Source organism: Thalassophryne amazonica, chromosome 9 (assembly GCF_902500255.1).
Source record: "Thalassophryne amazonica chromosome 9, fThaAma1.1, whole genome shotgun sequence".
NCBI lineage: Eukaryota > Metazoa > Chordata > Actinopteri > Batrachoidiformes > Batrachoididae > Thalassophryne > Thalassophryne amazonica.
In genome coordinates this window covers 104,800,730-104,815,647 of record NC_047111.1, presented here as the reverse complement: position 1 = coordinate 104,815,647, position 14,918 = coordinate 104,800,730, and the positions used below count along the sequence as shown (strand labels likewise).

General features: G+C 43.7%; 1 protein-coding gene across 2 annotated transcripts in view; it reads right to left on the bottom strand.

Annotated features, from left to right (window-relative positions):
- Positions 1-14,918, bottom strand: part of LOC117517744 (myb/SANT-like DNA-binding domain-containing protein 2) — a 45,050-nt gene that overhangs the window by 13,684 nt on the left and 16,448 nt on the right. For both annotated transcript variants that reach the window (XR_004562821.1, XM_034178892.1), the window contains exons 2-3: positions 1,385-1,640; positions 1,238-1,301 (exon numbers count right to left, since the gene is read on the bottom strand). Coding sequence is in view for 1 of the 2 variants with exons in the window: in XM_034178892.1 (XP_034034783.1) it covers positions 1,238-1,301; positions 1,385-1,640 (320 nt within the window). In the remaining variant the exon portion in view is untranslated. The remainder of the gene's footprint in view (positions 1-1,237; positions 1,302-1,384; positions 1,641-14,918) is intronic.

The window sequence follows — 14,918 nt, the reverse complement described above, 5'->3', positions numbered from 1 at the left end:
ATCTGGTAAGGATGCCTCCTGGGCACCTCCCAAGGGAGGTGTTCCAGGCATGTCCATCTGGGAGCAGACCCCGGGGAAGACCCAGGACTAGGTGGAGAGAATATATCTCTACACTGACCTGGGAACGCCTGTCAGAGGTGGTCAATGTGGCACAGGAAAGGGAAGTCTTGGGTCCCCTGCTGGAGCTGTTGCCTCCATGATCCGAACCCAGAAGAAAGCTGGAACATATCATTCAACGAGGCAAAGCCGAGTTGAATGGTTTGTTCCAGCTTTCAGTTCATGAAACAGTCGTACCACTGAACTCATAAACATTCATTATTTGTATACTATTCTCCCACCTTTGTTGAATAACTTGATTCATATCAAAAAACATACACCAAAAAAAAAACAAACAAAAACAAAAACAAAAAAAAAAACATGCTATGCGGCTCATTATTCATTATTCGGTGGGACCAGGGCTTTATGCTTTTGTCCGATGAGTCCGAATATCCAGTTTATACGATGATGGTTTGTGGGAGTCTTACTGTATACACTTTACGGAAAATGGTCCTGGTATGTTTCAATTGACAAATGCTCAGATTTGGAGTTAATTAGGATGGAAAGAAATGGCAATAAAATCTATTTAACTGCAGCCGTTTCAAGTTGTCAAACAAATTAGTGTGTTTCCCTTAATTAACCTCATTCGACAGCATGCACACAAAGCTTTGTATCAGACTTTGAATTTCCAAAGACAGCAAAAGGACTGCAGGAACTGAACTCCCCAACTTCAACTCTATGTATGTTGAGGGCTTGCAGAGGACAGCACAGGCCATCTGCAAGGATAACAGCCACCCGGGACATTCCCTGTTTGCTCCTTTGCTGTTGTGGAAGAGGTACTGCATTATCAGGACATGGACTAATAGGCTAAGGACCAGCTTTTTCCCCAGAGCTGTAGCCTCCATCCCACCCCCTCCCCCTCCCACAAACATTCAGTAACAGATATCAACATGTGCAATTATTAACACTGTGTGTTGACATATCTAAAACTATCCTACCTCACTAAGAATTAAGCACCTTAATAATTATTTATTAAGCAGCTTTTTTAAGGAATATCATCATCCTGTGAAGATGTTCATTGTTTTTAAAGCTGCTGTTGTGTTTTTTTGTGTATAGCTGTTTGAAAAGTGCTACCAGAATTTCATTGCAGAAATGCAATGACAAACATCTATTCTATTCGCCTTTGTTCTCGTCGACTTACTGCATTTGTTGTGACAGTTGTGCTCGAATCTGTAGAACTTGGCTTATCGGCACCTGGATTTCCTCTGAAGGGGAACAAGCACAGCCATTAATTCCCCAATTCTGTGACACTCATCGCTGTCTGATCACTGCTTGCTAACAGACTCACCGGTCTCCATGTCTCCTTCTTGGAACGCTGAGTCCAGCACCTGGTTGCACCAGTCCTCCTGGGAGAAGTCCTCCAGTGTGCTGCCATCAGACTCCATCTCCTGATACAGCCCACTGCTGTTGATCAGCACCGGAGCACAGCCCTGGGCGTCCCAGCCTCCCTGGCCAAACACCTTCTCCAGCTGCTCGATCGTGTAGCTGCTCTTCCTTTTGCCGATGCCGTGTTCCTTCACTCGGCTGTAGCATCGTCGTAGTGTCTGGGTGTAATTGGAGATGAAGGTGGATGATGGTATGGATTAGGACAGCAGTAAGGGAACTCCAAAAAGGGCCAGATACAAAAAACAAGTAAAGCTGATTACTGGAACCTACTGAATGTGCTCCAAGTCCACTTCCAGTTGCAACGGAATTTGCATGCATGTTTACTACAATGTGAAATTTTTACAAGTTTATCCAAAACAGAATTATGCACTTGAACTGGAATCTTGTATATATCCATTTGTAAATATAATAAGAACTTATTTGCTGCTTGCTTCTTATTTTTTGTCCACTTGTAACTTAAAAAGAATCACGTTTAAAGCACACAGAATTTCACATATCTCATTCATCAGTACCAAAAAAAAAAAAAAAAAAAAAAAAAAGGAACGTATGTTTTATGTGGTATAAAACTTATGGATTTTAAAATATCTAAAGCTGTTATATACATGCAGTCACCTGTGTCGAGCTTCCGCTGCTAGAAATTTGTACCATGGCAACTATCTGGCTTCATGTTTCATTCACTTTGGTCTGTAAATTAGGAGAAACTTATTTACCCAATTCTTTTGCATTTGTATAATACTGTATATAAAAATAAAAACAAAACAAAAAAAAACAAAAGGCTTGCTGACCTAACCATGTTGAGGATTTGGGTTAAATACAATATTATCAGCTTTTTAAAATTTGTAGCAGGAGGGTTTGCAATTTATGCACAATTTATAGTGAGGAAAATAAGTATTTGAACACCCTGCGGTTATGCATGTTCTCCCACTTAGAAATCATGGAGGGGTCTGAAATTTTTATCTTAGGTGCATGTCCACTGTGAGAGACAATCTTAAAAAAAAATCCGGAAATCACAATGTATGATTTTGTAATAATTTATTTGTATGTTACTGCTGCACATACGTATTTGATCACCTACCAACCAGCAAGAATTCTGGCTCACACAGACCGGTTAATTTTTCTTTAAGAAGCCCTCTTATTCTGCACTCTTTACCTGTATTAATTGCACCTGTTTGAACTTGTTACCTGCATAAAAGACACCTGTTCACACACTCAGTCAATCACACTCCAACCTGTCCACCATAGCCAAGACCAAAGAGCTGTCTAAGGACACCAGGGACAAAACTGTAGACCTGCACAAGGCTGGGATGGACTACAGGACAACAGGCAAGCAGCTTGGTAGAAGACAACTTATGATTATTTATTAGAAAGTGGAAGAAACACAAGATGACTGTCAATCTCCCTCAGTCTGGGATTCCATGCAAGATCTCACTTTGTGGGGTAAGGATGATTCTGAGAATGCTCAGAACTACACAGGAGGACCTGGTCAATGACCTGAAGAGAGCTGGGACCACAGTCTCAAAGATTACATTAGTAACACATGATGCTGTCATGGTTTAAAATCCTGCAGGGCAGCAAGGTCCCCCTGCTCAAGCCAGCACATGTCCAGGCCAGTTTGAAGTTCACCAGTGACCATCTGGATGATCCAGAGGAGGCATGGGAGAAGGTCATGTGGTCAGATGAGACCAAAATAGAGCTTTCTGGAATCAACTCCACTTACCATGTTCAGGGGATGAGAACAACCCCAAGAAAACCATCCTAACCGTGAGGCATGGGGGTGCAAACATCATACTCTGGGGGTGCTCTTCTGCAAAGGGGACAGGATGACTGCACCGTATTGAAGGGAGGATGGATGGGGTCGTGTATTGCGAGATTTTGGCAAACAACCTCCTTCCCTCAGTAAGAGGATTGAAGATGGGTCATGGTTGGGTCTTCCAGCATGACAATGACCCCAAACACACAGCCAGGGCAACTAAGGCGGGGCTCCGTAAGAAGCATGTCAAGGTCCTGGAGTGACCTGGCCAGTCTCCAGACCTGAACGCAATAGAAAATATTTGGAGCGAGCTGAAACTCCAAACCTGAAAGATCTAGAGAAGATCTGTATGGAGGAGTGGACCAAAATCCCTGCTGCAGTGTGTGCAAACCTAGTGAAAAACTCCAGGAAACGTTTGACCTCTGTAATTGCAAACAAAGGCTACTGTACCAAATATTAATATTGATTTTCACAGGTGTTCAAATACTTATTTGCAGCAGTAACATACAAATAAATTATTAAAAAAAATCATACATTGTGATTTCCGGATTTTTTTTTTTTTTTTTTTTTTTTTAAGATTATGTCTCTCACAGTGGACATGCACCTAAGATGAAAACTTGCAAAATCGCAGGGTGTTCAAATACTTATTTTCCTCACTGTATGTTTTATTTATTTAAGAGCAGGTAGCTGAGTGGAAAAGGAGCTGGTCTGACAATACTGTATGTAGACCTGTGTTTGAATCCCACTCATGCTACCTGTCTGTGTCCTTGGACAAGACACTTAATCCACAATCATCTCGGTCGTCATGGCAATCCCTCAGTAGGGAGGAAGGTTGTCTCTTGATCAGTTCCTGGATGGGATGGTGGACGCGGAGATGACTGAACAGGTCCAGTGCTGTGCACCGTTTCTGATAAACACTGGATGCAATTGCTGTGGGAAGCTTCAGCCAGTCAGGTTCTTGCGCGCTCACCTTCCTCTTTCTCCTCTTTGTTGTTCATCTGCATTTTTTCAAAGACTTCTAGTCCTGTGTGGATCATTCGTTGCCAGCTGGCTTGGTCCCCTCACCTGTTCCAGGTTTTCCAGTCGATGTAGCAGTTCTTGAGGTTGTGCTTTAGGAGGTCCTGGTAGCGTTTCTTCTGCTCTCCTTTGGACCATTTTCCTTTGCTCAGTTAGGAGTAGAAGATCTGCTTGGGAAGTCAGCTGTCATTCATCCTAACAGCATGACCCACCCACAAAGCTGGTTCTTGATGATGATACACTCTCTGCTCTGGAACTTGCTTCAGCCAGGACGCTGATGTTGGTATGGTAGTCTTTCCCACTGATGCAGACGATACTCCTCGGACAATTTTGGTGGACTCACTACAGCAGGGGAGGGCAATTATTTTTTGCAAAGGGCCAAATGACAAACAGAAAATATTCCAGAGGGCCGGGCTAAAAGGCTAAACTCAAGTCTGCACCATAATAATTTCATTCCTACATAAAAAGCAGTAAATACCATTGTTTTGACAAATTACATGTTCAGATTAGGCAATAAAAAAAAGAGGTTACCTTACAAAAATGTAATGTATTCAATCAAATTTTCCAAGACAATAGTAAACAAAATGTGAAACCTTTCTGATTCTATATTTGTGATCATTTTTACTTACTTTGACCCAAAAATGCATTTGAGTTTAATATACTGTTGAAACTGAAACTTACTGTTGGAACAAGGAGGTTCTTAGCTTTCTGAAGACATCACATCAATTGTCATTGTAAACCAGATATTAAAGACGAGTCACAATATCATTAGAGAGAAAGATGACCCACCTTATGTCAAAAGTGATTTATGGCCCTGTCAGCCAATCAGAATCAATGACGTCACTATGTCCCGCCCCTAAGCCCCTCCCCTAGTCCCGCCTCCAAGCCCCGCCCCTATGACATCACAGCCAATCAGAATCGACTATGCCACTAAGCCCTGCCCCCCGTTATGACATCACGGCCAATCAGAATCGATGACGTCACTATGTCCCGCCCCTAAGCCCGTCCCCTAGTCCCGCCTTCAAGCCCCGCCCCCTATGACATCACAGCCAATCAGAATCGATTACGTCACTATGTCCCGCCCCTGGCTCCTCCCCTAGCCCCACCCTCAAGCTCCTCCCCTAGCCCCGCCCCAAGCACCGCCTCCAAGCCCTACCTCCCCTCCCACCCGGGTCTAATATTTTAATGTCATTTTATTTCATGAATTAAAGAATGATTAAAAATACCTAGATCTTTTTAATGTATTAAAGAATTAACTAATTCTGAAATAATTAAACATAAATCAGTGTCTATTATCTAATACCCCTTTAATATTTTTAATTCTTAAATTAAAGCGCCTCCTTTTATGGTTTTTTAATGCCTCAATTAAAGAAGGAATAAAAAATACCGTATCTTATGCATAATTATGGGAGGTTTTCTTCAATTTAGTGATTAAACACCAATATTTTAATACGCCTTTAATATTTCTTAATTCTTAAATTATCGCGTTTCCTTTTCTGTTTTTTTAATTCGTAAATTAAAGAAGGGAAACAAATAGCCGTCTCTCTCGGGTGTAAGTCTTTGCAGCAAGACGGTCAAATACCCACGCATAGAGCTGCTCGCGGAAACATGACCCCACGGCTGTAATACCTGTTGCAGACGCTAGCTGTGTCTGTGTGTGCGTGCGTGCGTGCGTGCGTGAGTGTCAGGCCAGATGGTCTTTTATAACATAGTAGAGAAGCGTTCGTCACGCTTGTTTGAAGGCTGAAAAAAACAAAGCTCCTTCTCACTCACGCCAAATGGCGTTTCTTTTAAGATATTAGCCGATCGATCATGGTGCGCGGGACACCCGCTGATCGGAGATGCTGCCCCGAGGTGATGAACCCGAAAAATCAACAAACTTTGGTCTCACTCACGCCAAATGGTGTTTCTTTTAAGATATTAGCCGATCGATCATGGTGCGCGGGACACCCGCTGATCGGAGATGCTGCCAAGAGGTGATGAACCCGAAAAATCAACAAACTTTGGTCTCACTCACATCCCTGGGAAGGAGTCACCGCGCATTTCCACTACGACCGGTGAAGAGTGAAGATGCCTGGACCCCCAGCTATGGGTATAAAATAGAATAAATTTGCGGAAAAAAAAATCCTGAAAAACCATGTTGTTTAATTAAGTTTTCTTGTCTTCGAGCAGAGTGCGAAAACCGCATCAGCTTTCAGGGTAAGTGATTTAAGTAATCTGTTTTGATAGAAATGACTGTTTTTAAATGATGCACGCCGTCTGAAACTGTGTCTTTTTTTTTTTTTAGACAAAACCACGCAGACGGTCCAGAGCGCGTTCGGACCCGTCCTCGGTAATATTACAGAATATCCGCTTGCGAGGGTGGTGCTTTGTATTCATTTATTTATGTTAATTCTAGAAATCAAGTCAGAGCCCCCTGAAGAAGTTCAAAGGCTGGAAGCCCCGACTTCACCACGCAGATGTAAGTACAGCGATCGAAATTAAATCACGGTTAAAACTCTGGAATAACCCGATTTTTTCTTGTCACAGCCCATGGAGAAGCGGGTCAGCGGGAGAGAACCGTAAAACGATCCACGGATGTACACGGTAAGGAGACGGAGTTTATGTATTTATTTATTTTAAAAATTTAATAACTAACAATTTTCTCTTTTTTTCAGCACGCGGTGGAGGGAGACCGTCTATTTTCCACCGACACGCAAGGCTCGAAGATATTCTGAGCTGGGATTAACCTCATCTCGCAACTTTTTTGAAAATGTGTATTATGTTTTTATATTTTCTTTTTTTTTTCTTATTCCGATGGAACGGGAGAATTCATTTTGAAGAGGTATATTAATTGATTTTCTTGAGGTAGATTCATCCCGGTACAGATTTTAAAAGATGGAAGGAAAGAATTCAGATCGGGAAAATAACTTCGGACGTGTATTGGATTTAAACGCTTCAATAATCGACTCAGCAGGGAGCGCTCCTGGAACAGATGGCCCATTACCCGAGGCGTTAAATTCACCGCCTCGAAATAACATCGAGTCCGGAGAGAGACTTTTAAGCCGTGTTCGTTTAACACCGTTAAATGAGGCTCTTAACAATTTGGCGGCTGAACGAGAATCGGAAGAAATTAACCCCTACATCATTTCTGCGATTAACGCTATAAATTCGACGGTCCAGTCTGATACTGAAGAGCCCCCTGACCCCCCGCACACCCCGCCTCCAGACGAGTCCGGTACCGCGGCGTTGAACCAGGTACGCCTGACTCCACTAAATAACGCCGTAAACCTCCTTGCGTGTGAAGTTAATCCTCACGTCCAATCCGCGGTGGATCAATCAATCAATCAATTTTTTTATATAGCGCCAAATCACAACAAACAGTTGCCCCAAGGCGCTTTATATTGTAAGGCAAGGCCATACAATAATTATGTAAAACCCCAACGGTCAAAACGACCCCCTGTGAGCAAGCACTTGGCTACAGTGGGAAGGAAAAACTCCCTTTTAACAGGAAGAAACCTCCAGCAGAACCAGGCTCAGGGAGGGGCAGTCTTCTGCTGGGACTGGTTGGGGCTGAGGGAGAGAACCAGGAAAAAGACATGCTGTGGAGGGGAGCAGAGATCGATCACTAATGATTAAATGCAGAGTGGTGCATACAGAGCAAAAAGAGAAAGAAACAATGCATCATGGGAACCCCCCAGCAGTCTACGTCTATAGCAGCATAACTAAGGGATGGTTCAGGGTCACCTGACCTCACAGTATTACTAGAGCTCAGGGTAATGCCATCCAGAGTAAGGATCTGGTTAGACACCATGTTTCTAAGATTTGTGGGGCCAAGTACAATAACTTCAGTTTTATCTGAGTTTAAAAGCAGGAAATTAGAGGTCATCCATGTCTTTATGTCTGTAAGACAATCCTGCAGTTTAGCTAATTGGTGTGTGTCCTCTGGCTTCATGGATAGATAAAGCTGGGTATCATCTGCGTAACAATGAAAATTTAAGCAATACCGTCTAATAATACTGCCTAAGGGAAGCATGTATAAAGTGAATAAAATTGGTCCTAGCACAGAACCTTGTGGAACTCCATAATTAACTTTAGTCTGTGAAGAAGATTCCCCATTTACATGAACAAATTGTAATCTATTAGACAAATATGATTCAAACCACCGCAGCGCAGTGCCTTTAATACCTATGGCATGCTCTAATCTCTGTAATAAAATTTTATGGTCAACAGTATCAAAAGCAGCACTGAGGTCTAACAGAACAAGCACAGAGATGAGTCTACTGTCCGAGGCCATAAGAAGATCATTTGTAACCTTCACTAATGCTGTTTCTGTACTATGATGAATTCTAAAACCTGACTGAAACTCTTCAAATAGACCATTCCTCTGCAGATGATCAGTTAGCTGTTTTACAACTACCCTTTCAAGAATTTTTGAGAGAAAAGGAAGGTTGGAGATTGGCCTATAATTAGCTAAGATAGCTGAGTCAAGTGATGGCTTTTTAAGTAATGGTTTAATTACTGCCACCTTAAAAGCCTGTGGTACACAGCCAACTAACAAAGATAGATTGATCATATTTAAGATCGAAGCATTAAATAATGGTAGGGCTTCCTTGAGCAGCCTGGTAGGAATGGGGTCTAATAAACATGTTGATGGTTTGGATGAAGTAACTAATGAAAATAACTCAGACAGAACAATCGGAGAGAAAGAGTCTAACCAAATACCGGCATCACTGAAAGCAGCCAAAGATAACGATACATCTTTGGGATGGTTATGAGTAATTTTTTCTCTAATAGTTAAAATTTTGTTAGCAAAGAAAGTCATGAAGTCATTACTAGTTAAAGTTAATGGAATACTCAGCTCAATAGAGCTCTGACTCTTTGTCAGCCTGGCTACAGTGCTGAAAAGAAACCTGGGGTTGTTCCTATTCTCTTCAATTAGTGATGAGCAGAAAGATGTCCTAGCTTTACGGAGGGCCCTTTTATAGAGCAACAGACTCTTTTTCCAGGCTAAGTGAAGATCTTCTAAATTAGTGAGACGCCATTTCCTCTCCAACTTACGGGTTATCTGCTTTAAGCTACGAGTTTGTGAGTTATACCACGGAGTCAGGCACTTCTGATTTAAAGCTCTCTTTTTCAGAGGAGCTACAGCATCCAAAGTTGTCTTCAATGAGGATGTAAAACTATTGACGAGATACTCTATCTCACTTACAGAGTTTAGGTAGCTACTCTGCACTGTGTTGGTATATGGCATTAGAGAACATAAAGAAGGAATCATATCCTTAAACCTAGTTACAGCGCTTTCTGAAAGACTTCTAGTGTAATGAAACTTATTCCCCACTGCTGGGTAGTCCATTAGAGTAAATGTAAATGTTATTAAGAAATGATCAGACAGAAGGGAGTTTTCAGGGAATACTGTTAAGTCTTCTATTTCCATACCATAAGTCAGAACAAGATCTAAGATATGATTAAAGTGGTGGGTGGACTCATTTACTTTTTGAGCAAAGCCAATAGAGTCTAATAATAGATTAAATGCAGTGTTGAGGCTGTCATTGTCAGCATCTGTGTGGATGTTAAAATTGCCCACTATAATTATCTTATCTGAGCTAAGCACTAAGTCAGACAAAAGGTCTGAAAATTCACAGAGAAACTCACAGTAACGACCAGGTGGACGATAGATAATAACAAATAAAACTGGTTTTTGGGACTTCCAATTTGGATGGACAAGACTAAGAGTCAAGCTTTCAAATGAATTAAAGCTCTGTCTGGGTTTTTGATTAATTAATAAGCTGGAATGGAAGATTGCTGCTAATCCTCCACCCCGGCCCGTGCTACGAGCATTCTGACAGTTAGTGTGACTCGGGGGTGTTGACTCATTTAAACTAATATATTCATCCTGCTGTAACCAGGTTTCTGTAAGGCAGAATAAATCAATATGTTGATCAATTATTATATCATTTACCAACAGGGACTTAGAAGAGAGAGACCTAATGTTTAATAGACCACATTTAACTGTTTTAGTCTGTGGTGCAGTTGAAGGTGCTATATTATTTTTTCTTTTTGAATTTTTATGCTTAAATAGATTTTTGCTGGTTATTGGTAGTCTGGGAGCAGGCACCGTCTCTACGGGGATGGGGTAATGAGGGGATGGCAGGGGGAGAGAAGCTGCAGAGAGGTGTGTAAGACTACAACTCTGCTTCCTGGTCCCAACCCTGGATAGTCACGGTTTGGAGGATTTAAGAAAATTGGCCAGATTTCTAGAAATGAGAGCTGCTCCATCCAAAGTGGGATGGATGCCGTCTCTCCTAACAAGACCAGGTTTTCCCCAGAAGCTTTGCCAATTATCTATGAAGCCCACCTCATTTTTTGGACACCACTCAGACAGCCAGCAATTCAAGGAGAACATGCGGCTAAACATGTCACTCCCGGTCTGATTGGGGAGGGGCCCAGAGAAAACTACAGAGTCCGACATTGTTTTTGCAAAGTTACACACCGATTTAGTGTTAATTTTAGTGACCTCCGATTGGCATAACCGGGTGTCATTACTGCCGACGTGAATTACAATCTTACCAAATTTACGCTTAGCCTTATCAATCAATCAACTTTTTTCTTGTATAGCACCAAATCACAACAAACAGCCTTAGCCAGCAGTTTCAAATTTCCTTCAATGTCGCCTGCTCTGGCCCCCGGAAGACAATTGACTATGGTTGCTGGTGTCGCTAACTTCACATTTCTCAAAACAGAGTCGCCAATAACCAGAGTTTGATCCTCGGCGGGTGTGTCGTCGAGTGGGGAAAAACGGTTAGAGATGTGAACGGGTTGGCGGTGTACACGGGGCTTCTGTTTAGGGCTACGCTTCCTCCTCACAGTCACCCAGTCGGCCTGCTTTCCCGGCTGCTCAGGATCTGCCAGGGGGAAACTAACGGCGGCTAAGCTACCTTGGTCCGCACCGACTACAGGGGCCTGGCTAGCTGTAGAATTTTCCACGGTGCGGAGCCGAGTCTCCAATTCGCCCAGCCTGGAATTAAATCAAACGCCTAACGACGCTCGCGCTTTTTCACCTTTAAGAAGTCCCTCCCCGCGCAATGCCCCCGGAGAAGAGATTTTAAACGCAGCTCGTTTAACCCCGATAAACGTGGCAATCTCTGTTTTGACGGAAGACGGGGATGATGCACGCCCGGGGCCAAGCCGACACTCTCCCATGACGGGCGGTGGGGCTGCTAACGTCATCAGGAGACCTGCTTTTAACAATATCGAAATCAGGCAGCCTCTAAATTTCCACCGCGCCGACGAAATTCCCGACTACGCGGAATTTTACCTTAACGTCGTAGGGGCTCTTCATAACTCTGTCGAAAAGGCTTTAACACACGCCAGAGCCGGGGACTTTATCCAAACGGAGATTCGTGGGGACTCAGTCTACAACGAGGCCGCTTTGATCAGCTCATATAACGACGCGGGCGATGTGACGGGCTTCGAGAATCTGCTAGAACGATTGATACAAACGAATTCCAACGTTTTATCCGACGAGTCTCTGGAATTAGTGGTCCAAGTCATCCGCAACCAGAACAGGGCGGGGAAGCGCAGAATAGATGACCTCCTCCATCACGAGGTTCTGAGGAAAAAATCCAAATGCCTTAATATCGTGTATAATCCTGACAACAGTTTATGTTTCGCGATAAACCTCGTTCAGTTATTGAATCCTCATCTGACTACGCACGAGGTGGAGCAGCGCGGGCTGGCGTTACAAAATAGCGTCGGATTAACGGAAGCTACGCCGGTATCTTTAGAGCAGGTGGGAAAATTTGAAAACGTTCTGGGTTGTAAAATTGTGGTGTTTTTCAGAGCCGAAGGGGAGAGAAAGCTGACAAAATTCCAGACAGGAATACCGGCGCTGCAGAAAACTCTTTTCGTTTTTCTGTTTATTAATCATTTTTACGGAAAAAGTGTCGCTCTCCCACCTGTTACAGCCTGCATAAACAGCCGAAGTATCGTCCTTCCGCCGGTAAGTTCGTTAATGTGTGTGATAACAGAAAAAAATGCTCTCGATGTAAACGCGAGTATTACATAGCGTTTTCTAAAAACAGCGCTCCGCACGTGTGTAAACAAAAGAGGTGTCATATATGCGGCGAGGCTCTCCAGGAGCCGAGCGAGGGTCACCTCTGCTATATGACGCCGCTCAAAGCTGAAGAGACGCATTCAGAGAAATATGTTTTTTATGATTTTGAAACGTATGTCGATAATAACGGGGAACACGTGCCGTTTTACGTCAGCGCTGTAACAAAGACGGGTGATTTTTGGAGCGCATGGGGGACAGACTGCGTAGCCCGCTTCTTTAAACATTTTAGAACGAGAAAATTCAAAGAATACGTGTTCATCACTCACAACTCAAAAGGTTTTGATGGCTATTTGCTTGTAAAGTATTTAGTCCAGCAGGGCGTAACCCCCGCTGTGATTATGACCGGGAGTAAACTATTAATCATGACAGACGCCGCCTTTAAACAGAAATATATAGATTCGTTATCTTTCCTTACAATGCGCTTATCTCAGATGCCTAAAGCCCTGGGAATCCGACTGAAAGACGAAATCGTCCGCAAAGGTTACTTTCCGCACCTGTTCAGTTCAGAAAAAAATCTGAACTATGTCGGTCCGTACCCTGACTCTGCGGCTTACGGGGTCGCAAATATGTCAGAGGGAGAAAGAGAGGAATTTAACGCGTGGTACGTGCACCAAAAAAAAAAATTTCGATTTTAAAGCCGAGGCCGTTATGTATTGTGATAACGATACAAAAATCCTGGCTGCAGCCTGCTCCAAATTTATGTCTGAATTCATCGCTGAAACACGCGTGGATCCTTTTACCTGCGTTACAATCGCCTCGGCGTGTATGAAAGTCTTCCAAACTAACTTTCTTGCTCCAAAAACGCTGGCGATCCCCTCCGCTGACAATTATAGAACGATGCATAAAAAATATTCGGACGTGGCCGTGCAGTGGTTAGAATTGGTTGCTGAGACGCAAAACATTATCATCGATCACGCTCTAAACAGGGGCGAGAAAAAAATAGGAGGTTATTATGTTGATGGGTATGCTCAGATTGACGGCTGGATAAAAGTGTGGGAGTTTCTCGGGTGTTTTTACCACGGGTGTGCAAGGTGTTTTACACAGCACGAAATAAACCCTCTCACAAACACCTCATTTGGAGAGCTCCACGCAGCGTGTCAGAAAAAAATAGCCTTTCTGCGGGCTATGCCGGGCGTCACCCTCAGCGTAATTTGGGAGCATTAGTGGCTTGAAATGAGGCTGAGGGATGAGAGCGTTCGGTGTTTCCTCGCCCGCAGGGGGTTACCGGCGCCCCTCGAACCTCGCAACGCTTTATACGGCGGTCGGACTTGCGCGTCCCGTCTGAGGTACACGGCTAAGCAAGATGAGAGGGTCTATTATGTCGACGTGACCTCGCTGTATCCTTATGTTAACGTAAATTTCACATATCCCACGGGGCATCCGGAAATGATCGAGAGAAATTTCCGAGACCCCAGGACTTATTTCGGGCTCATCAAAGCCATCGTGTATCCGCCCCGGGGGCTAAAATTCCCCGTCCTCCCACACAGAACTCCTCACGGTAAACTGGTGTTTACTCTGTGTCGCACCTGCGCTGATGAAAATAATCAAGCTGCAGCGTGCACACAGTCAGCAGCAGAGAGCTCTGTCTGGGACTTGGACGACCCCGGAATTCCACAAAGCTCTGGATACAGGCTATGTTGTAGCTAAGATTTTTGAAGTCTGGCATTTTGAGGAAAAAAGTGATAAAATCTTTGAGGGGTACATAAACACCTTCTTAAAACACAAGCAGGAAGCCTCTGGTTTACCTCCCGAATTTGATAAAGACCCCGAGAGCAGAGAAAAATATATCACGGACTACTGGCTGAATCAGAAGATTCGTTTAGACCCAGAAAAAAAGTCACAATCTGGCAAAACGACAGATGGCTAAGATCTGCCTCAACTCCTTCTGGGGGAAATTCGCCCAGAGGTCAAATCTGACGCAGACCGCGTTCGTTAAAAACGCTGACGGTCTGTTCAGGTATCTGTTTTCCTGAAGAGTACGAGGTCACATATCTAACATTCCTCAGCAGTCAGGTGGCTATGGTTCAATGGAGGTACGGCCCGCGGTACGTCAGCCGACCGGGTAAAGCCGTCAATATTTTCATCGCAGCCTTTACAACGGCGTACGCGCGTTTGACCTTGTACGGTTTTATGGAGGCTGTGGCAAATCCTGACAGGATTCTGTATTATGATACCGATAGCCTGATTTACGTTTGTAGGCGGGGTGAAACCCTGCTGCCTACCGGTAATTATCTGGGGCAGCTCACCGACGAGTTGAACGGCGACGTCATCACAGGGTTTGCAGCGGCGGGGCCTAAAAGTTACGCATATAAAACCGCACGAGGTAAAACGGTCATGCGTGTGAAGGGGATCACTCAAACCCACGAAAGCTGTCAGAAAATAAACTTTGACAGCGTCAAAGATCTGGTCGAGGGTTATATAAAAGATCCCGCCCTCGCTGCATCTATCAAAACGCCGCAGCAGGGAATTAAACGTCATAAAAGCAGTTTCAGCTTGACAAATGTGTCATTTCAAAAATCCTTCAGGGTGGTGTATGACAAGCGGCGTCTTTTAAAGGACGGGGAAACCGAGCCG